Source organism: Neltuma alba, unplaced genomic scaffold (genome assembly GCF_004799145.2).
Source record: "Neltuma alba isolate B1F8T4 unplaced genomic scaffold, ASM479914v2 tig00010682_pilon, whole genome shotgun sequence".
Taxonomy (NCBI): domain Eukaryota; kingdom Viridiplantae; phylum Streptophyta; class Magnoliopsida; order Fabales; family Fabaceae; genus Neltuma; species Neltuma alba.
This window is the reverse complement of record NW_021635523.1, coordinates 158,550-183,190: the sequence shown is the minus strand read 5'-3', so window position 1 is coordinate 183,190 and position 24,641 is coordinate 158,550. Positions and strand designations below refer to the sequence as shown.

The 24,641-nt window shown below is 35.1% G+C and overlaps 3 protein-coding genes across 3 annotated transcripts; all 3 read left to right on the top strand.

Annotated features, from left to right (window-relative positions):
* The first annotated feature begins 2,086 nt into the window (after positions 1 to 2,086).
* LOC114758224 (uncharacterized) lies at positions 2,087 to 5,266 on the top strand. The gene is made up of 3 exons (XM_028947250.1): positions 2,087 to 2,161; positions 4,079 to 4,173; positions 4,282 to 5,266. The coding sequence occupies exons 1-3, from the start codon at positions 2,087 to 2,089 to the stop codon at positions 5,264 to 5,266; spliced, it is 1,155 nt and encodes a 384-aa protein (XP_028803083.1).
* A 309-nt stretch (positions 5,267 to 5,575) lies between these two features.
* Positions 5,576 to 6,202, top strand: LOC114758223 (uncharacterized). The gene has a single exon (XM_028947249.1). It carries the CDS (start codon positions 5,576 to 5,578, stop codon positions 6,200 to 6,202), a length of 627 nt encoding a protein of 208 aa, XP_028803082.1.
* Positions 6,203 to 18,944: 12,742 nt separating this feature from the next.
* Positions 18,945 to 24,451, top strand: LOC114758220 (uncharacterized). Its single transcript, XM_028947247.1, has 10 exons — positions 18,945 to 19,056; positions 19,999 to 20,273; positions 20,508 to 20,541; positions 21,187 to 21,797; positions 21,882 to 21,930; positions 22,005 to 22,130; positions 22,984 to 23,088; positions 23,194 to 23,285; positions 23,375 to 23,528; positions 23,971 to 24,451. The coding sequence occupies exons 2-10, from the start codon at positions 20,104 to 20,106 to the stop codon at positions 24,214 to 24,216; spliced, it is 1,587 nt and encodes a 528-aa protein (XP_028803080.1). The 5' UTR covers positions 18,945 to 19,056; positions 19,999 to 20,103; the 3' UTR covers positions 24,217 to 24,451.
* The last annotated feature ends 190 nt before the right edge of the window (positions 24,452 to 24,641 follow it).

Below are 24,641 nucleotides of genomic sequence, written 5' to 3'. Positions count from 1 at the left end.
ATGATTCTTTTTTAAAATACCCTAAGCATATTCTCTGATTCTCTCCCTTCCTCTTCTCCTTAATTATCATTAATGAAATATCATAAGGTTAAAAGAAAATTAATAAATATGTAAAATAGGTCTTACATATAGGACTAAAACAACTCTCTAATTAAGTCATGCATTAATAATTGGAAGAGTACCTCCAATTATATTTAGGACTGGAAGAAGTATAAGGATATGGCAAAACCAACTTAGACATTATGGTTAATTTAATACCTCAAGTTTGCCTTATTTCTATTACTTGCTCTACAAATGAGAAGAGACAAGATCTATAGTACTTTTTTTTGAGGGTTTTAATACTTTAAAATATTTTGTGATGTAATTTTATTTTTAATATAGTATTAAAAATGAATCAATCTCACTTCTAAATTAACAACTTACAAACAGGTTGCTTCCCCCTGGTTTTTCTATTTTTTGGCATAAAAGCTTTCTCCATTAAATCCATACCATTTCATGCTTCAAATATTCTGTTCGCAGGAAAGCAAGTGAGAAAAGAAGGCCAGAGGAATCAAAACAACCCTGCAAACATAAATGAAATTTCTCAATAGATAAATGGGGACGACTATTAAGTCAAGAAAACAAAGCATTACGACTTTTTTTTGTTTTTTTTGTTTTTTTCAAAGTCGAAAAAATACTGAATGTGACTCCGAGGTTTCTGTAACATTAAGGTTGATAATAATGTAACCAAATCGAAGACAGTAGTGAAGCATTAACAAACACTCACCATTCCCATTGGGGAAAAAAAAAAAAAAAGAAACACTCACAGGGGAAAAAAAAAACCAAAAGAAAAACACCATATTTAATAGGGGAGATCGATTTTAAAACAAAGAAGAAAGGCTAATTAAAATATATAGGGCATGTTTGTTTACCTATTCTGAAAACAGTCTGTTTTTTTTTTAATTAAAAAAACATGTTTCGAAACTTATTTTTAATAAATTGTTTTTTTTAAAAAAAACAATGATTTGTTTTTAGAAACTGAAAACACAAAACAATTTTGAGATGTTTTCTGCTTTTGTTTTCTATTTTAAGAAATCTGAAATTCACCCCCCCAACTTTTCCGCTCGCTCGACGCCTCTTGGAGGGTTGAAGTGCTCGCTGATGATGTTTTACCCTCGCGCTTGCTGTTCCTGTAAGATATTTTAATTATATATTTTCTATTATATTATATTATTTTGTTTTAATTAAAATATCTAGAGTATGGCCCGTTAGTCAGTTAGGCCCAGTCCAGGTAGGATGCTAGACTCAGTGCCTTTTAGTCATTCTTGACCTTGATGGTGGGTTAAGTTTTTGACGGTTAACTGAGTGAGTATCTGTGAAAACCTAATACATGACTCTTAAGGTTCCCTGACTGGTGGCGGCTCTTTCTCATTCCATCACTGTGTCCACCTCCCAGTCAGAAGAGATCCTGATATTTTTTCTACTAACAACATCTGAATAATTTCAGTTATTCTAATCCAGATCAAGGCCAGAAGCATTGTGGATTGTTTCTTCAGACTATCTAGCATGGCAAGAGGTATTTATAAGTCTTCCGCTGCTATTCTGATAATTGCAGAATTCTATATGACTATTTGGATAAATATATGTGTTCATATGAATTGTTCTAACATGTGGTATCAAGCTAGGTTTTAGATCTTCCTATGCCTGCTATTTTCTATATATATGTGATGCTTTATGGTATTTTAATTTTATACTTGAAAATTAATTTGAGAAAAGCCAAGCTTCATATACGTTTTATTGATTTTGATAGTTGATTCGATTAATTTTCAATCCAAATATCTCTAATTGAAGTGCCTTTTGAAATCGGACTCAAATTTGATTTCGCAATTCACGTGTTGCGGACAATATGCGACTAATTGTTTTAAAGTAATGAATTATTTGGTTTCATTCAGTTTCATATTTGAATTTCGATTTTTCTCTTCTGTAAAATTGCTTGTGAATTTAAGATTTTGTTCCTCAAATAGCAAAATCATTGTTTTACATTGTCTGCCACGTTTTTCTATTTGTTTCTACCATTAAAACTGCCGGGAAAAAAAATGGCGTCAGAATGGCCGTAAAAAGTTGCCTGGAAATTAGAAGCTCCGGCTACTTGGCTGCTAGTTGCGAAGGGGAGTTGGGTCAGGTAGGTTAACCCGGATCCTTGGGAAGCACCCAAAATAGTGTGGTTTTGTGCCCATGAAGGAGCCTCTCCTGCCCCATTTAAACGGCATTCTCTTCAGTCCGCAGTAAAACACATCGTTTCAGTAATTCCTGAAGGTGGGCTGAGCGCAAATGGGATTGTCATTTTGGGCTTTATATTTGCATTTTGTTTTCCTACTTTCTTTTTTTAAGAAAAGTTTCTAGATTTTTAGGTTGCAATCTGGGCTTCACAGTTTTGGGTTTGGAATTTTTCAAACTGGCCTCATTAATTTAAGCTTTTAAACTTTTGTTTTCTGGTTTTAATTTTTTCCAGAATGGGCCTTCTTGATTTTGGGCCACCCAAGTTTTCGTTAAAAAAAAAAACTCGTTGATATTCTGTGTCAATTTTTGGGACATTCTGATTTAATTTCTGAACCAAATTTGGGCTGTGGAAATTACTTCCAATTTCTTAAAAAAAAATTGTTTTAATTTCTGGAAAATTGGGACATGGGTCTCAGCCAATTTAATTTGTTTCCGGTTCCAATTTTTCCACGCTTTTGGTTAATATCCAAAAATATATGGGAAAATGACATTCAAGTCCCATGGAGAACAAAATACATCAAATAGGTCCCCTGAAATCTGATAATTTTTTTGAAGTCCCAAAGGGACTTAGATGCAATTTTCAGAATCCACTAATTACTATTTTGCCCTGCCCCTGCCATCAGAAAAAAAAGACGGGAGAATGAACTTTTGTGAGGATTTCCCGCGCAATAAGCTTGAGGGAGAAGACATTGGGAAAGAGAGAATGAGCCATTGATGATGAAATATCTTCTCCATTACCATTATTGAACTCCAAAGTGCTTCCATGTGAATCTTCACAAATCTTCAGGTGTGAAACTTTCTTTTCTCTCCTCTCCTACCTTTCTTGACAGATTCTGGATTTGTTTGGGAAGGGGAAATCAAAAAATCGTTTTTGCCTTTGGTATTTCAAAGCTTTTGTTTTTGGTTTAGGATTTAGAAGTTAATGAATGGAAAAGCTGTGTTTTTGGTTGGTGTGTGTTGTGATTTAAGTTGGGTGTGTAGAATGATAATGGGTGCTCTGTTTTTGGGTGGTTTTCCTCTGTTCTGACGTTAGTTTAGTGGCAAAGGAAGAAAAAGATGAAGGTTAGTGAGGGTAGAAACCCTTAGCACGAAATGGGACTGTGTTGTCAATCAGGCCGCGATTGTTGTCAATGTGTGCCACTACACTTGTCAATGTAGCTCCTTAAGTTGTCAATGACAGTTGCGTGCTTCTTGATGCAGGTTTAAGTTACTGATGGTATTTCAAAGCTTTTGTTTTTGGTTTATGATTCAGAAGTTAATGAATGGAAAAGCTGTGTTTTTGGTTGGTGTGTGTTGTGATTTAAGTTGGGTGTGTAGAATGATAATGGGTGCTCTGTTTTTGGGTGGTTTTCCTCTGTTCTGACGTTAGTTTAGTGGCAAAGGAAGAACAAGATGAAGGTTAGTGAGGGTAGAAACCCTTAGCACGAAATGGGACTGTGTTGTCAATCAAGCCGCGATTGTTGTCAATGTGTGCCGCTACACTTGTCAATGTAGCTCCTTAAGTTGTCAATGACAGTTGCGTGCTTCTTGATGCAGGTTTAAGTTACTGATGGCGAGTACATCTGGAAAATATCTATTTTGCTTTGTTCACATAGGGGGAAAGTTTATAAATGCTGGAGAAGATAATATGAGATATGTGGGAGGTAGTGTAAGAACAACCAATGTAAAGGAGGGCACAAGTTATAAAGAATGGAAGGAAATTATATCATCAATTGCTGGAAAAGAAAGCAACTCATTTCTTCTAAAATTCTCAGTTGTGTTTGATAAAAAAACTTTTGTGGAGTTGGTAGATGATGATGGGGTGGAACATTTGATAAAGTTCAATGAAGAAAGTGGTTATGTGTATGTCGAAGAAAATGAAAATGAGGACCACATAGAAGCAACAAGGGATAATACAATGGAGGAGCAAGATGTGTAAGTATAGTTGAACAAAATTGTTATTGTGATTTCTTAGTATGTCAGTTGTTACTGTATTGCTACCAACTTGTTAATGCATGCACCCTGACTTGTCATTTTCTGCAGGATTGATCAATCATTTGGAGGTGTCAATGAATTGTCTATGTCTCCACCTACCTTATTTGATGTGATTGGAGAGCCACAATCAATTCCTGGTACTGTTGAAATGATCCCAACACCTACACCACAAATAAATTCGACAAAATGGAAGGATTTGATTATTGGAGAAGGACAAATATTTCCAAATGCCACTACTCTCCGAAAAACATTATACAAGTACAGCTTATGCCAGAAGTTTTCGTACCTTTTCATTAAGAATAATCAGCAAAAGATCATTGTGAAGTGCAAGGTTGATGGTTGTCCATGGTATATGGGTGCATATTCAATGGGAGCACATCAAGATACTGAGTTTTTAACTATCAGAACGTACAAAAGTGAACACATTCATCATGCACAGGACAACTTAATTGTACCTCACTCAGGAAGGTCAAATTTAGCTGCTTCAATTGTGATTGATGACTTGAGGTGCAATGTTGACAAGAGTCCTAATGAAATTAGAAAGGACTTGTATAAAGAATATGGAGTGCAATTGAACTATACTCAAGCATATAGGGTTAGGAAGAGAGCACTAATGGAATTACTTGGTCGAGTAGAAGATTCTTATAAGGTAATCCCTTGGATGTGTGAGAGACTAATGAAAATTGATCCTAACACAGTTGCAAGATGGGAAGGCTCAGATAGCAATCGATTTGAGAGGCTATTCATTGCATATGGATGCTCAATTAAAGGCTTTGTGGAAGGTTGCAGACCAATTATTTATATAAATGGATGTCATTTGAGTGGTCCTTACAAAGGAACTTTATTATCAGCTTGTGCATTTGATGCAGACAATGAGTTGTTTCCTTTAGCATATGGTATTGTTAGCGGAGAAACAAATGATGAGTGGACTTGGTATCTACAGAATCTGAAAGAGATAACCAGATTAGCACAAGTGACAATTGTCTCAGATCAGAGTAATGCTATTATCGGTGCTGTCAGGACAGTATTATAGTGCAGACATGCTTTTTGCTATCGACATGTGAAAGAAAATTATAGTGCGCAGTATGTGAAAATCAATAGAGGTGTGAGACGGACCTCAGAAAATAACAAGGAGAATGCACTTAATTTACTTGATGGAATTGCATATGCAAGGCATGATAATGAGTTTAATGTTGCAATGGGAAATTTAAGATTGTTTTGTCCTCAATTGGCACAATGGGTTGAATCTCATGGGGATGTGGATAGATGAGCGCAAAGTAAATTTCCTTTTAAGAGATGGGATAACATCACCAATAATCTTGCTGAGTCTTTTAATGCATGGATGTTGAAAGAAAGGAAGCACGCCTTGCCGGTTTTGATACAAGAGCATCAAGAGAAGTTGGCCAAGAAGATGGTTGCTAGCAAAATGGGGATGAAAAGCTGGAAAAATGGTGTAGGACCCAATATTGAATCAAAGTTGTCGGAACAAATAGCAAGAGGTGCGTATATGGAGGCAACATATTATGGTGATGACCATATTTCGGTGCAGACAATACGTGAGGGACGCATCATCTATGTTGCTGTTGATCTGATTTCTCACAGATGCACATGTTTGGCATGGCAAATGAGTGGAATACCTTGTCCACATGCTTGTGCGGCAATCAAACTAGTTCACCGTAGTGTGTATGATTATGTAGATGATTGTTACAAATTGTCCACACAGGAGAAAATATATGCAAATAGCATGAGGCCAATTGCAACACATGATTGCCCACAGCCTGATACACCTACTGTGAGTCATATGCTAACCCAAACATTCTTGCATCCACCGATAACCAAAAGGCCTCCAGGAAGGCCAAGGATTAATAGGATAGAATCTCAGTTCCAAAATAAGAAGGTTTATCATCGTGGAAGATGCAAAGAGCCTAGACACACTGCCAAGACATGCAAGAACCCAAATCCCAGCTGAGAACATATTGAAGTCAGCTATTTTTTGTATATGGATGTGAAGGGAATATTTTGTAAATGGGTGTGAAGGAAATTTTTTATAAATGGATACACACCACTGGTTAGTTTCATTATTACATGCAACCCCTATGTTTTTTTTGGGATGGGTTGTGAAATAGGTGTAGTTTCATGTATATGAAGGTGTAAATGAAAGTTGGCTATGAATTGGCATATTACATTGTACTGTCATTTTAGTTGTCATTACCTGCACCCTGAGTTGTCACTAGACCTGTAATGACTTGTCAATCATTGCACTACGACTTGTCAATGAATTTGCTGATGTAAGTTGTCAACAACATGAATTCAAGTAACATAACCTTTTTTACCATGAAATGATATTTACAATCACTCTGTCATATTATATTTTGGTTGTATGGTCATATATAATCATTATTAATGAAGTGTCAAAAACTTACCTCTCCCTTGTCCCCTGTTAGTGGTGGCTTTGTGACTTGTCAATGACAACACTATGACATGTCAATGGAGCACTGTGGCTTGTCAATGACAACACTGTCCCTTGTCAATGGTTTATCCGGTGACTTGTCAATGGAGCTCTGTGACTTGTCAATACAGCACTGTGACTTGTTAATGGCAACACTGTCCCTTGTCAATGGTTTATATGACTTGTCAATGGAGCTCTATGACTTGTCAATACAGCACTGTGACTTGTTAATGGCAACACTGTCCCTTGTCAATGGTCGCTGTCAGGAGAGCACTGTGACTTGTTAATGGCAACACTGTCTCTTGTCAATGGTTGCACTATGACTTGTCAATGGGGCATTGTGACTTGTCAATGGAGCACTGTGACTTGTTTGTGAGAACACTGTCCCTTGTCAATGGTCGCTGTCAAGAGAGCATTGTGACTTGTCAATGGAGTACCTTGACTTGTTAATGGTTGCACTATGACTTGTCAATAGGGCACCATGACTTGTCAATGGGGCACTGTGACTTGTCAATGGAGCATTGTGACTTGTTTGTGAGAACATTGTCCCTTGTCAATGGTCGCTGTCAAAGAGCATTGTGACTTGTCAATGGAGTACTGTGACTTGTTAATGGTTGCACTGTGACTTGTCAATAGGCCACCATGACTTGTCAATGGGGCACTGTGACTTGTCAATGGAGCACTGTGACTTGTTTGTGAGAGCACTGTCCCTTGTCAATGGTCGCTGTCAAGAGAGCATTGTGACTTGTCAATGGAGTACCGTGACTTGTCAATGGGGCACTGTGACTTGTCAATGGGACACTATGACTTGTCAATGGAGCACTGTGACTTATTATGAAATTCTCATATCATTTGTCATTAACTCCTGTTATATTAGTTGTTATTTTGGATAACTAACGTTGTTAATTTAAACGCAAGGTAACCAACCATAATATCTCTGCACATATAAAATAGAAATATAATTAAAAATGTAATAAAACCCTAACAAATTAGTATTACAATATGTGATGACAAAGGTAATAATATTATAAACATAACCTGATCAGTTTGTTAACAAAATGACCTGTTTGCTAATCATCTTAACAACACATATCATGGGCTAAGAGAACAAAAAATTCATAGACTACTCTATCTCCTCTTCTTGGTCTTGTTGTAGTCCGATAGCATCGACATCACTTCACTCCCATGTTCATTATTTGGATGGGTTACCAACCACCACAAACAGCCAACCTTCAACTCTTGTAGTTCATCATTAGAGTATCGTGGCATTGTATATCCTGCATCATCCCGAACGGTGCCATCCCACTTTTGTAGCCAAGAGATAACATGAATTCCACATGAATCACTACCAAGTAAATTGAATATGTTAGCACCTTGCAATTGTTATTGTGAACAAAAACAACATAACACAATCGAACAGAACATCTACACTTACGTATCATTCTGCACATAGACTTTAGCCCATTTCACTTCGTTGTCAATTTTGTCCTCATTGACAAACAATTCTAGCTTAACAGCACGTAGCATCGAATGGAAATAGTTCATCTGGAAAAAAAACACACACACGCACATAATGAACATCCAGTGACAAGGGACAGAACATCCAGTGACAACTAACAGAGCATGTAGTGACAAGGGACAGAGCATCCAGTGACAACTACCAGAGCATGCAATGACAACTACCACAGCATCTAGTGACAACTAATAGAGCATCCCGTGACAACTAGCACAGCATCCAATGACAACTACCACAGCATGTAGTGACAAGGGACAGAGCATCCAGTGACAACTAGCATAGCATCCAGTGACAACTAACAGAGTATCTGGTGACAACTAACAGGGCATCCAGTGGCAACTAATATATCATCCAGTGACAAGTAACAGATCATTCAGTGACAACTAACAACTAATATATCATCCAGTGACAAGTAACAAATCATCCAGTGACAACGAGCACAACATCCAGTGACAACTACCAGAGCATGCAATGACAACTAGCACAGCATCCAGTGACAACTACCACAGCATGTAGTGACAAGGGACAGAGCATCCAGTGACAACTAGCATGGCATCCAGTGACAAGTAACAGATCATCCGGTGACAACTAGTACAGCATCAGTGACAACTACCAGAGCATGCAATGACAACTATGCAGACTGCTACTAACAATTATAATAGTCATTGACAAGTATAAAAGCTGTAAATAACTACTCACAGTTTGTGTTGCCATGAACTGTTTGGGGTCGAAATGCCTTTTATTTGTCCTCTTTTTCTTCTTCTTTGCGTCATGTTGTTGCTCACCCCCCTTCTTCTTTGCTTCTTCTTCCTCGGCTTGTAATCTCATGAATGTGATGCTATCAACCAACGAGTCAAGGGCGTGGAAGGTCATGGTCTTTGTCTCAAAAACATAACAAAACCAATGATCTTCAAATAGAGTAGGACCAAAAATGAAATCGCAATCCCCGATATTGTATCCAATATATTCAGGTAATATTTCTCTTTCATGGTCCTCCCATTTCCACCTTAAAGGATTCACCACCATTTTCTGTATGAAATCTGCAGAAAATATATGGCGGTTAACTCGCCCATCTTTTTCCTTTTGATCTCCAACGAATGTCTTCGCCACCATAGTCATAAACTGAAATTGCAAATACAAACAAATTACAACTCCTTAGCATGCAATAACTCATTCTGATATTAACTATGTACGTGTGACTCACCCTGTCATTTATCCATCTTCTACGTTGGAGACATTGCAACTCACCACGGGTTAGGAAGTATCCATACATCGATACAAAGTATCTAACACAAATGAAACAATTATGAAGTTAGTAAATTCAGTAAATTTTGTAACATAATACAAAATTGGTCACCAAAACATAATACTTACTGCTCTTGCTCCTCTTGATTACACCTTGCTGTACACATGTCAAATAAAGCTTGCCTGTCATCAATTGTCTCTTTTTCCCAGCCTTGCTTTTAAATTCCAGAAATGGAGACCTAAGAGCTTTCCCCTTACTTATCACCCTTGTAGATTTCCTCACATGTTCGCTCCCTTCCCCTTGGGTGGCCTCATCCACTTTTTTGTCCTCTTCATCTTCTTCTTCTTCTCTTTTATTTTCTTCTTCATCTTCTTTGTCCTCATTTCCCTTCTTTTTCCTCTTCATCCTCTTCTTTTTCCTTGTCATGTGATTCTTGTCCACCCATCTCCTTTTCTGATTGAGCTTCTTGCTCTTCTTCTTCATTTCTATCATCTTGTGATTCAGATTTTTCTTCTTCATTTCTGTGATCTTCTTCCTCATCCTCTGAATCACTTCCTTTCTCAACTTTTTCCTCTTCTGCTTCAGATTCTTCTTCCTCATCTTTGTCCTCTTCACTTACATTGCCACTACCCTCCCTTAGTCTTGACTGAAGGGCCATCATTTCCTCCCCCAGCATAGACACTAATCGAGTATATGTCTTTTTGATCTCCTATACAAATAAAATTCAGAACAGTAAGCAACAGTAGAAAAAAAAACAAAAAAACAAAAAATTAATCATTAAGCCTACAAGTCCACATACCGGGTGAGTTAAATTTTCAGGATCAAATTTGGTGGATTGCTTTGCCGGATGCAAGAGTCCTCAATTGCTTTCCTTCTCCTCCTTAACTCTTTGCTGCACTTTCTTTTCATCCCAATATGCAACAGCATGCTTTACATGTGCAACTTTTGTTTCTCCCAGTGGAAAATTTTGTAGACAATATAACTGCATGTGACATGAATGATAAGTTAACAGCAGCCATTGACAACATTCAGACCATCAAATGACAACAGAAATATACAAATTATTATAGAACTTACCATTAGGAAGTATAGACAACTTGGCACATTCTTCTTCTTCTCAGTCAACTTGCTTTTTTCTAATTGTTTCTTGTACACTCCTATCCCCTTATATAGTTCATGCAACACATAAGAGGACCAATCAAACTTATCCAATCTATTCTTTGTTGATAGTATTACCTTCAACAAATAATCACCGACACAGATACTTGCATTAGGACATAACAATGTTCCCAATGCATACATGACAAACAACACCTCAAAATTTTCATCTTGGTTCTCCTCAGTCAACAATGATGCTATCTTCTTGTATGGAATATTGCCATACACAATCCTCCACTGCTTGAACACTTCATCTTCATTATTCACAACTACTTTAATCTCTTCTCCGTCAAATGGTAGCCCTAGAAATTCATGCACATCTTTTGCCCTCATTTCCCTTCTCTTCCCTCTTATGGAAATGTTTTTTGATGCAAGATCAAATGCAGACATAAACTCTCCACACAATTCTCTTTGAATTGTGTGGCAACAGACTTCAACCAACTTGTCAAACCCTATTTTTTTCAGCCTATTCATTAGTTCCTTCCTTTCTTTGATGTGCTTGCAAACTTGCATGAATTGTTTTGGTGCACATCTTGTATAGAAAGGAACAATATACTTCTTGGACTTGGTGGGAGGTCTTTATGCCTTAGCCCTTTCATAATATTCCTCTCTTTGTTGTTCTGATAATTTATCCCACGCCTTTCTTACTTGTGCATTCCCTGCTTCAAGTGATTTGTACTTCTTTGAGCTTTTCTTATAGAATTCCTCCGTAAACAAGGCATAACCGGAGAAATTACTGCTTCTTTGTGCATCCTTCCCCATCTTCTTATCCTGCAAAACAAGACCAGTGCATTGAACTTCAATTCTTCTTAAATTCCTAGTAAACTTTTGCAGAGATGCGGAGCTTCATAGATATCAAAAAGAAAATTGATTCAAAAGCAGTACGATAAATATACAAACTAATCCATTCAGACCACATCATTCATTTACTATGACATTTATGATCAATATATAGACTTTCTGGCAATTCTGCTCAAATCCTGAACCCCAACTCTTTCAGACCACAACAAACTTCTCAAACTAGTTCCAGAAAGATATACCAAAAGAGGGGTTTTTCCAGGTTTCTCAGTATGTCAACAAATGAAAGGCTTAATTAGTGATAAAAAGATTCAATTTTTCACAATAAATGAAAGGCTGCATCATGCATAATTCAGACGCAATCATCAATATGATAATAGAAATCCCAAAAGGGAAAGTAGTAACAATTACAGACCAAACAATCTTGACAAATACTTTGAACTCCAAACAAGGCACATCAATTATTCAGCCTCAAATTTGATTCTTCCATATTATCATATTCTAGTTATTTACCATTTACGCATTTCATAGCTCATCTCATCATGTATCATTCTTCTTACAAGCCTTCTTGGAAGTGCTTTTAGAAGGCTAATGCCTCATCATGTATCATTCTTCTAAACATGCTCCAATACGCATACCATCTTATGGTCAAGGGAAAAAAAAACATTGGCCAAGCATAATCAAAAGCATCCCGCCGTATTTGATGCAAATATTCAGCAATGATCAAACGCAACAACAAACAAGCTCTGCTTTTCTCATTCATATGCTTTTACCTTCTTCAGTGTCGACAATGCCTCTGTCTGCGAAAACAAATTGTGAGAATAGGAGCTCTGCTTCAGACGCCGATCAACGGAGCCACCAGGATGACTCCTCTTCGCTTGAAACGCAAATGACCGCAGCCACAACGACGACCTTCACTTCGCTTCTGATGCTGATCAACGAAGCCACCACGACGAGCTCGACTTCGCTTCAAATGCAGATGAACAGAGCCACAACGACGACCTCCACTTCGCTTCAAACGCTGATCAACAGAGCCACTAGGACGAGCTCCACTTCGCTTCAAACACCAGGACGACCTCCACTTTGCTTTAAACACCAATGAACGAAGACGCCAGCACTTCTCTCCACTTCGCTTCTAACACCAGGACTTTGCTCCGCTTCACTTCCCTTCGCTCCACCAAAACAGAGCAACCGCGACAGGCTTTCAAGGACTTTGGTCACGATTTTCGGTGGGTTGTGAGTAGATTTGAAGCAGCACGGTGGGTTGTGGCCGGATTCTCAGCATGAAGGATTTCAGACAGGATGAAGGCACTAGACGTTTTCTTCGGTCAAACAACAAACAGGGTTTCAAGTTTTTAGTCTCAGTAATTTTGAATGGGAAATCATGAGTAAGGGCAAATAAGTCATTTGAAGATTCTCAAAATTGCATCTGAGTCCCTTTGGCACTTCAAAAAAAATTATCAGATTTCAGGGAACCTATTTGATGTATTTTGTTCTCCATGGGACCTCAATGTCATTTTCCCAAAATATATCTAGGCCTTTTACATATGTCAAAACTCTGAAAAATAAATTGTGGGCCTTTATGGTATTAGTGCTGTTTGGAATGGTTTGTGTGATTTTTTAGAAATTATTTGAACTAAATAAATGTTGTGAGTTCTCTGATTTATTATTTGGGGCTCTTTTTGGGTCTGAACATTTTTTGCTTGTTTCTGAAACTTTGATTTTTGGGCTCTATTTTGTGTTTTGTTATATGAGCCAATTTTGTTTTATTTCCAGAAACAGTTTTTGGCTAAATAAAGTATTATTTAAATTGGTTTTTATTTATTTAGCCATAAGGTTTATCTATAATCTATTTCATGCACCATTTAAATTGTTTAAATAAAAGAGAAATCAATTTAGCTATTTTAACATACTGTGAAATTTTGCAAAATTCCTTTTGTCCACTATTTAATTGTTTAAACATTTGTTTTAGGCAATCATATATTTGTTTGAGTTTTGCAAAATTATATTTGATTTGAAATATGCTGAATTTGATTTATTAAACAATTTTTGGGTGCATAAAATAGTGGGAGAATTTAATTTTAGTTATTTAGTTGCTTATGTTGCTTGAATTAATTGGTCAAGTTCTCCATTATGTTGTGCATATATGAGATTTAAATGCACATAGTTAATAATTGTGATTAGCATGCAAAGTTGATAAAGAGTAGCCACAGCATCCTTTTACATAGCGCATGGATAGATAATCACATACAGTTTTTAAAATATCAACTATAATCAATGAGTAATTATAATTTGATCACATAAATGGTTTAGTTGATTAAATTATTTAGTTGGAATGCTCATTGATATTGTGTGTGTATATGGAATTTAATTGTACATATATGACATTAGTGATTAGCATATATATTTGTTCAAGGAGTAGCCACAGCATCCACATGTTGTATGCATATTTAATCACATGTGGATTTAAAATATCAATTTTGGTTAAATGCACAATCAATACACACAATGATTTGATGTCTTTGTGATGCAAATGTAGAGTTGAGGAGTAGCCACAACATCCTTACATGTACATGTATTTGTCTTAATAGACAAATCATCACATAAAGATTTAAAGACATCACTTGTAATTAAATATGTAGTTATGGTTAATCTTTGCCCACAGGTAGATAATTATAATTACATATTTAATTAGGGTGGGATAGAAACGGCCTTATGATTCCTAAGTAGCCCATAGGTATTAGAAATCTAAATGCGTTCTAGTTTCACCAATTAGATAACATAAATTTGTGCTATGCTGAAGTCTTTACCCACAGGTAGACTTCAGTGATACAAAATTTATGATTATATGATTTATGTTGGTAAATGTACGCTTAAACGTAATGGTTAAATGCCTCGTAAAGTGTTGTTGTAAGCATGATTAAAAGTTAATTCTTTATTTTGTAGCATTATTGTTATCTTTTGAGTTAGGGACAATTATTGAGCCTAGAAGAAGATAAATGTGACTTCTTCAACTAAATTGAACTTGACATCAAGAAAGTTCTAGTGCTTATTAATACTAGCATGCAAAATGATATAGTATTATGAGACTAAATTGTCTTAATACAATGATCTCAATTAAGAGCTGGTTATGGGTACATAATGAATGGAACAAAAGTCAAGAAATGGGCTGAAGGATGAATTTGAGAAATTCTCATAAAGAGTCATTGCATTGTATGTGGACTATAAAGTGATTCTCCATAAAGTGTATTGGCACAAATAATCTCCATTACTGTTGGTGAAAAAGATTCTTAATTTATTATCCCATTAGTATGAGCTATATATGTTTTCATAAATACATGCAAGATTAAGTATTTATTGAAAATGTATATATTAAATGATTGGCTCAAATTTGAATAAGAATGAGATTTTGAATAAGGGTTATTTAGTCACCAACTTCAAGACCATAAAGTGATATGCATATATAAGAATTATATGTTAACAAGGAAAGGTCTGATTGGAGATAATGATGGATAAATTATTGCCATTGGTGCATTTAAAATCTCATTTTGTTTGTACTAATCATGAGAAGAATTTCTTCAAGTTGTGTGGTACATAATAGTTTCAAAGATTTTCATGAAAGGGTCAAAAGGTTTATGAAGAATGAGATTTAATGATCTCTTAAACCTTATTGATTCCAATCTATATATAGTTTACATTAAGAAATACGTAAACCATCGCACCACTTTAAGAAAGCTTGAAGAGTTATGATTAGTAAGAGATTACATGTACTATTATTTATTTTAAGTTTGTGTTCTAGTAAATGGAATTACATATTTTTCCTATAAGTGGCCTCTCACAATGTCTGATCACTATTTGCCTTATAATTGTGTAATGTACAAGGAAAAATTGGGTGGTTAATCTGACAAATAGATTAATGCAGTGAGATCAATAAGGGAGATAGATGGTGAGTACATCAGTGATGGACAGTAACCTAGTCTATATATTAAGTTTCTTCATATAAGAAATCACTAGGTGATGTTGTTGAGAGAAAAATATAATATTACTAGACATATTGAGCAGTAAGGTTTACAATTTGTTTTTCCTCTTCAGGTACACACTCAAGACAATTATGTATATACTAAATGAGATTCCAACCTAATTTGTATTTAAATTCTTTTGAAAATCTAAAGAGTTGGAAGCTTAACTTATTATATATACTTGTAGAAAAATTGTCTTATGAAAGAAAAAGTGTAGAAGGAAAATATTTCTTGAGACTTATATTGCATATTTTGATGAAAATGCATAAAAGTCTCAAGCATCCAAATGTTTTATCCATCATATTTTAGTGTAGTATTTGGAGGAATGCCAAATTCATTATTATTGCCATGATTAGTGGGAGTGATCAAACTAATCAAGAATGATCACATATAAAGAACAACCTCTAATTACGGTAGAACATTGGTTTGGCATGACACTCATCTTGTTAAGGTGAATGTAAAACCATCATGAAGTTCTTAGATTCACAATTGATCATGTTTGAAATTAAGAGTATCAACATTAGGAATTCCGTCAATTATACAAGGAGTATTTGAAAATATATAAGGGATATCTCAAAATTGATGGGTGATACTCTTTTTCTGCAACTTCAATCTCATTAACAGATTGAGTTAAGATCAATAGTGATTGAAATTTGGTAATTCGCTGTAACTACATGATGTACATAAAAGTATTCAGCTAGAACATAAATATAAATATGGAGTATGACCTTAATTTCATATTTCAAGAAATGAAATAAATTCCAAAAAAGGCATTGCTTCATAATAGATATGTGAGATTTCAAGGCAAACAATAACGTTTAAATATTTGTATAGTTACTAGTATGCAACATTAAGTAATACAAAAGAATATTGTTTGCCAAAGATTCTCTATGGAGAAAAGGAACTTATTATAGTGAGATATTACCTCCTATATTAATGAATAGTTTCCACTATATCTTCATGGTGCCAATGTCTATATTGATTTGGAATATTGTTAGAATCTTTCCAATTTTTGATACAAGGAGAGATACATGAATTAGTAAAAGAGGTCAAATAGTTTATACAAGGAGAATTTAGTCCATGAGCAAGTCTCAAAATAGTGATGACTAATATATCATGGTATACTCACATGCATGATCAAGTTGAGAATATCATGGTTTTGTTTGCATCACTTGATTAGTGGGAGTTGGGTCATCTATAATTTGCATATAGATGATCCATATATTGTTCATATTTATGACTCAAGGTGTTACAAATGAGAGGATGGTCATTGTTCAAGAGTTGTGATATTATTGGTTAAGGTGCTGTATTCTTTTAGAATACATAAATGTATTATTCTCAAGGCATTTGAGATTATAATAAGTAACATATAATCACAAGTACTTGAACATTTATGAATAGATGACATTTGTCATGTGTAACATACCTGATACGAGGATATGATCAGATTGTCCATATGTCTCTAATATGATCATCATGCAAAGGAGATGATGAGCATTTCTTCTAAGTCAATTGCTAGGATATTGCCTTGTTTGAATGTGCACAAAATGGGCAATGTCATTACAATGAATATTAGTAGGAGTTACAAGCAAATTAATACTTGAATGATAATTGAAAAGCTGCAATGGTGAAGTACATTATTACTAAATGTACATTAGGTATCATGCTTCACATATATGAGTCAATTTCCTTGAATGATTGAGATCGTTCAATTTAGTTGGATGAGTTAGCAACAAATTGTTAACATTGTGATGCATATCCATGCTTAATGAACAAGTTGCATCATGAAGGAGTGCAAGATTGCTAAACAATCATTGATTGTTTCCTTTCATCATGAAGTGTCTCTTGTAATCATTCATAGAGGCAAGTTGTAAGACTGTTGATTAATGAATTTCATCATAGGATTTTAAATTATTGAATTAATTTCAAATTCATCAAAGGTGTTTATTATATGACCATGGATTTAATTGGTCATAAAACACATAAAGCGTAAATCCTTTGAGTAAAAAGCATGCTATTAAAAATGTCAAAAGATCAATATCTTATCAGAGATGGATCATATGTAGTGATCTAGATGAGGTGTTATCAAGTGATGAAATTCAAATTTTGGTTTGTTGTCTCAAGTTTGGTACCTGAATTATGTGAGATTAACAAACATTCAAGTTGGAACCAAATAAACATTTAAGGTTTATTCATAAAGTTATAACCCATTAAGTAAGGATGCTATTTGTAATACATGGAAGAAAATACTCGATTAAAGGGACTTATCGCCATGATTCTAATAGTATTGCCTTGATTAACCTTGACATGTCAACTGACATATTATGAACGGGCCAAGTGGGAGAATGTAAGATATTTTAATTATATATTTTATATTATATTATATTATTTTGTTTTAATTAAAATATCCAGAGTATGGCCCGTTAGTCAGTTAGGCCCAGTCCAGGTAGGATGCTAGATTCAGTGCCTTTTAGTCATTCTTGACCTTGATGGTGGGTTAAGTTTTTGACGGTTAACTGAGTGAGCATCTGTGAAAACCTAATACATGATTCTTGAGGTTCCCTGACTGGTGGTGGCTCTTTCTCATTCCATCACTGTGCCCACCTCCCAGTCAGAAGAGATCTTGATATCTTTTCTACTAACAACATCTGAATAATTTCAGTTATTCTAATCTAGATCAAGGCCAGAAGCATTGTGGATTGTTTCTTCAGACTATCTAGCATGGCGAGAGGTATTTATAAGTCTTCCGCTGCTATTCTGATGATTGTAGAATTCTATATGACTATTTGGATAAATATATGTGTTCATATGAATTGTTCTAACAGTTCCATCATCCTCCGGTCTTAGTTCTCAATACTTGCCTTCTTCTTTGCTCAGTGTTTACCGTCTTCTCCACCTGGTGCTTGTTCTTTCCTTTAAATTTGCATTAAGTTTTAATTCTTTTAAATTTATAAAGTATTATATTTTTATTCTCTCAATCTTAACTGTATTAAAAAAAAAATATTGACTTAACAAATTTAAAGGGAACTTTATAGTTAAATGCTAACAAAGTGTGCTTATAACCATTTTATTATTTTAAAACTAAAATAAACCTGTAGATTATTAGGTTTTTTTTTTACTTCAAATAATAAAAATAATTTTAAGTACGTTTTATGGCATTTAATTATAGATTCACTATTTAAATTTGCTCCGTTAGCATTTTCTGTTTATGGGAAATGAAGAGGTTAAACTCAAGGTACTAAAAATATACTATATAAATTTAAGAGATTATATTGGAATATGATAACGTATATTTTTATATTTTTTTAGTTCTAAATATAAAATATATTTTATAGTATAAACTAAATTATAAAATAGGTTTTATATTTAAGAAAGAATATAGTTAATTGAATCCATAAAGAAGGTAAGGTGAATTATTATTTAAAAAAAAAAAAAAAGTTTAACCGGCACCCAATAGTGTAGTTTTGAGTGTGGATCCGCCTAGAAGACGAGCAACAGTTTTGGGCGTGAGCGGGACGAGTCTCACTTTTGATTCCCTGCTCTTTGGATCCTTACCCGACTCTCAGCAAGACTGAAGATTTATGTGAAGCAGGAGGGATTCCAAGCGAAAGACGCATCCCTCAGCCTCTACTTTGATGTATGATCTTTTTTAGTCTTTTAATTCTTTGTTTCTCGGGAGTACGAAAGAGAGAAAACTTGAAGAAACTTTCTGTAATATCACAAGTTAATAGACAATGCTCCAATTTAGTCTACTTCTGTAAAGGGATTCTGCCTTTTGATACATTTAATCAAACGTTTAAAAGAGGGAGTTCCTTCTCTTGGCCTGTATGTCTTTCTTCTCTGAAATAAAAGTCTCATTCATCTGAAAAACCTCCTTAAATCCATAGCGTGCGAGAGTCAGGAATTTGCAAGGTGATGCCGTTAGGTTGTCCTTTATGTGTGAGTAATGGAAAGTTGATCACTTTAGTAATTTATCCAGTGATGATTCTTGACAGCTTGAGCCGATTGCAGTGAAGTTGAATATTTGACTTTGTGATCCCTCAAACTCAAACTGGGACACTCCGTCTGGCTTTTCTGTATGTTCATAGCATTGGAACAGTAAGCTGTAATCAGCTTAAAAGTTTCTGCAAATGTTTGGCGAATTTGAACCAAAACTACCATGTTCAAGTTATTCTATATAGAGCATGACTATAGTCTTAGAGCTCGAAGTTACATTTACATAAATGTATATATACATCTATTGTCAGTGACGTTCTGAACTCTACTTCACCATTGTACAAAGAAGATAAACCTTTTTTTTTTTGGGATAAATCGTAGAAGAATTTGATTCTAATAGTTAAATCTTATTAGTTTCCTTTCAGAAAAGCATATTATTCTAATTTTATAATTTTTATTTTTATGTTTTAATATTTAATTTATTAATTGTTTATAAGAATTTAGCAAATATTTAAAATTATATATATTTTCAAAGAAAAAAACATTAATATTTAGGAAGTGTCCCCTCTTGGTACCTAGTAGATGTTTTCATGGTAGCAACTGGCATGAGACTCAGACATTTTTATACTCTGGTTTGCAACAGGTAAAATGTCCCAATCTCCTCACTGGTATTGATGAACCTGAGATAGCCAGTGTTGCCATCAATAGGTTGCCCCAGCATACAAGACACTCTGATTTTCCTGCTTCTATGAAGATTGAAGATCCTGAGAGTTTTCTAAGTTCAGCTGAAAGTGGCAGAAAAGACACTCCCCAGTCAAATTTATTTACTCTGAAGGTAAAAAGGGAGATCCCTGATGACAATGATGATGATTTAGATCATATTGTGTTGAAAGAACGTCAAAGGATGCTGCTAGCAAGGTACTTAATGTCCATTAATAATATACCCGTCATCTTTAAGTTTCTTTAAGTTAGTGTTCATACCCCTGCAAAAAGTTGTTCAATTTTGGTTTCTAATATTTTGAAGCAAAGCAGCTAAGTTTATTGCTATGATATATCCGCATTTTATCATAACAAATCAAAGCAAACCAGATAATTAACAAACATAAAGAGCCTGCTCTTGTGTTGAAAATGAATTTTCCCCCTACATTGCAGGAAGAATGCAGCAAGGCCAGACCGTCTTCTTGAGGTAGACTATTGTCCTTTGCTTTTGATCAGTTGGATCAGTTCTTTATTAGAAAAGTTAGTTATTACAGGTTCTTCTGATTTAACATCACTTCTTGATGATTAGAATTATGTTATTTGGATGTTGCAAACCATGTGGAACCCAGGTTCAAGTGTCAAGCCTCTTGAGACTTGTCAGTTAAATAAATCATTTTCCAAAGGTCTCTTTTCCTTTTGCTTTTTGGTGTCTTTTCTTTTGAGCATTCGGTTTTGCTTTCTTTGTCAAATTTATTTAGTAGTGTATACTTGCTCTATAATAGTCAAGCCGATATTGAACATCAGAGGGATTTGGTAGCAAACTAGATGTATGGTCTTCGAAGTATGTGGCTTGAAATTGGAGAAATTTGAATTTTATTTAGGCTGTAAAAGGAACAACCAGCAATTTAAGCAATTCAGTTTTAGTGTTTTAAAATATTCATATTCTTTTACATTACATGTCTTCTTTCTCCTTTGAAATTGGAACTGATATATGGGTGCTTAGCTTTCCTTGTGAAGGCTAAGTCTTGTTAATTGCTAAGCATGTATATTTGTCACATGATGTTGTGACGAAAGATGAAACCAAATATATATTTTCATGGCTTGATAAAAATTGCTGCTTAATATGCAACAGGATGTTGGTGGAGAGTTATTGGGAGACTTTTTCGAACACACCAATGGAAGGGTAAAAGAATGGATTCAATATGTTGATCAAAAAATTGTAGCAGCTAGCAGTCTATGTAAGGACATTCTAGGAGGCAATACTTCATCGTTTGAGTCTCTCTCTAGGACTACAGCAGAATCAATAAGTTCAATGAATCTTCAAGAAGGTGACCATATGCCTAAATCTGCAGAGATGGTCATGCAATCCAATCTATATGAGGAAAAAGGTGTTTTACCAGCAATGAATGATGGTCAGGATAGTTCAACCAAAGTCAAGGATGAACCTTGTGATAACACCGAGTCCCACAATCTCAAGGCTGAGGGACTGAGTAACTTTTCATTCAACTTCGTGAATGTAAAAAGTGAACAGGAGCTCCCAAACATATATGACAATGACCTAATAGAACATGTTTGCTTACGTGATCGGCTAAAGTTTGTAATGTCAGGAGAGGGTTTTTGTGCAAATTCTTCGACAAGCTATACATCTTTGAAGGATACTAGGCCTTCCACCCTTGAAAAGAACTCTGTCTTTGAATCTCCAGAATCTTTCAGGCTTCCACGGAAAAGAAAGAAAACAGCAACGTAATATACACACTTCTGTTATATGAATTGTATATGGTTTGTTTTATTTCCGTTAATGTTTATTCCAGCATTATAATATTTCAGGGACTCTATACAAACCGCATTAGAGGAGGATGCTCCTGGGCTCTTGCAGGTATTGTATTCTTGTTCATATGCAGTCAATGTGATAGTTGGTTTTTCGAGTGTGAAGAAAATGCTGTTTTGCAGGTGCTAATTGACAAGGGCGTGTTAGTAGATGAAATTAAGCTTTATGGAGGGGTGGAGAGTGGTGAAGCTTTGGATGAATCATTTTGTGAGGATAGCTTTGCAGAGTTTGAGGAGGTTATATCAAAGGTAAACAGGGTAACTTAGTTTTAAAATTCCATCAGTGCTTTGTCATTCAACGACCCAGGAAAATGAAAATGTTAGTGAATTGTGGTTTATTAACTGATGGCGTTCTCATATTCATATCTCAATGTCAATTATAAATAGATGTCTTTTTGGTGAGAAGCATAACGGAAGTGTTAAGAGATGGTTATTAGCATGATTTTATGAGATATATTTTTGAGACAGATTTTATAGAAATTATTCTCTTGAAAATTAGGATATCTTTGTTAATCGTTTGGTTTTGTTAAGAAAACGGCTTCAATTTCTTTGAACACGGAGTTGCTTTCCTTATATGCCACCATAAAAAAGAAAAGAAAAGAAAAGAAAACAACAACAAAAGAAAAGAACACTAATTTCTACACTAAACAACAGCTGATGGGAATTATATTTTCTGTATGTTAGCAGTGAGAAGGAAAGGAAAGGAAAGGATATCCGAGTTTGTTGTCATATTTTGTTATTTATTGTTTAATGGAAAATGCGACAACTTGTTTTCCCTTTACTTGCTTGAGCCGTGGGAATAAGAAGAAAGGAAGTCTTTATTCCAGATGATTCAAATCTTTAATGGTTTTTGCAGGCCGATGTACCATCTATATTTATTTATCTTTAAATAATCAAGTCTTCTACTCTAGATTTCTGCAGCTATGCCGTAGCCATAATGTATTAGGTTAATATCTACCATTGGAACTACTTTATTGATCATAATCGGCTTCAGCAGAACTTTTAATTAAGTAGTATTTTTTGACCTCTTATTGTTATTGGTGGCACATCTTAATTGATTTGCATTTTTTTTTTGGCACCCCAAAAAAATATCCGGAGACAGCTTTTCACCCAGCGCAATTCTTTCATAAAATTTCCACCTATTCGTGCTAGGAAGGATTCAAGAGCAAGTTACTGTTTACCTTGTCTTATCTCACTTGTGGAGCAGGTATTAGAGCCGTTGCACCCTTGTGTTGTTAAATTGACCATCTTCTTAGAGTATCTATGCTGGCTTTTACTTTTTACCATATATTCATATATATTAATGATACAGACACGGTACTTGCAATTTCGACAATGGCCTGTTGAGTGGGGTTGGTGCCGTGACCTCCAATCATTTATTTTTGTATTTGAGAGACATAACAGGTGCTTCATTCATGTTAGAGATAAATATTTTAAGGTATGTATTTTCTTATTATACTCTTGATGCTAACATTGAGTCTTATTCAATGCAGGATAGTGCTTGAACGCCCTGAATATGGTTTTGCAACCTACTTCTTTGAGCTAGTAGAATCCTTGCCCATTGCCTGGCAAATCAGACGACTGGTGACTGCTATGAGACTGACTTGCTGTGGCAGGATTTCCCTTATCGAGAACAAAGCTTTGAAGGTAACAACATGCTTCATCTTTGATATGCTTTCAGATAACTTGTTAATAGATTTATCTTCTCAACTATGAATATTAAAGTGTTCTAAAAGTTGCCTTCAGGTGCCAAAAAAAAGGTGTTCTAAAAGTTGCCCAAGTGACGTGCCGTCAAACAGGAAGTTTATTATTCTAGAAGATGCTGTGCGTTAAGATATTCTTGGAAATTGGGATACATCAACCTTATTATTGTTTTTTTTTTTTTTTCCAAACAAAGAAGTTTCTTATTGTTTGTTTGCAAGTAAAGGGAAGACTTTGGATGCCATATCAGATTATGGGTGACACTTGTTTGGCTGTCACAATGGCTTTTGCAACTAATTTCTTAGATTTCATGCATGAATAAATGTTATTGCTGCTTTCTACCCTGAACCATTTCTACTGTGCTCAATTATTGTTGTCTGTGTTACAGATTGGAGAAGATTTGACGGAGGGTGAGGCACAGGTGCTAATGGAATATGGTTGGACCCCGAATAGTGGACTGGGAACAATGCTCAACTACTGTGATAGAGTTGTGCATGATAGAAAATATGAGGACAGTTCAGAGTGGCGGTCAAAAATTGGGAAATTGCTTATGGATGGTTATAATGGTGGAACCATAGTGGCACCCTGCATCCCTAAAAGAGCTTCAGAATTCAGTTGTGCTCAAAGCTCATAAAGTTTTCAGAGTATCTGACATTAGATTCCTATATGTAGAAAGTTTTTGTATATTTTTCATGTACTTGTATATGCATGCGGCTTGCTCGGTTAGCTTTTCTAGGTATCTTCTCCTTTCTCTTATTTATGCATGTACACCTTATATTTATCTGCTTTTCCATTTGTAAACTGCAAATTTGATAGAGTTAATGACAGTATCAACCAACCTGGTAGAGCTTTCATTTCGTTAGTTTTCATTTCATGTTGAACTCAAAATTTCACTCTTTCAACAATTTTCAACATATTCTCGTTTCTTATATCCGCTTTACCGATTTATTGATTGCTTTGAGTTCCAAGTTTTCATACCATGGGACTTGGACTCATTGGGTTTGGAATTTCAAAATTGCCATTCTCTATCTTTCCTGATTGATTCCTGTTTTTTAGTTT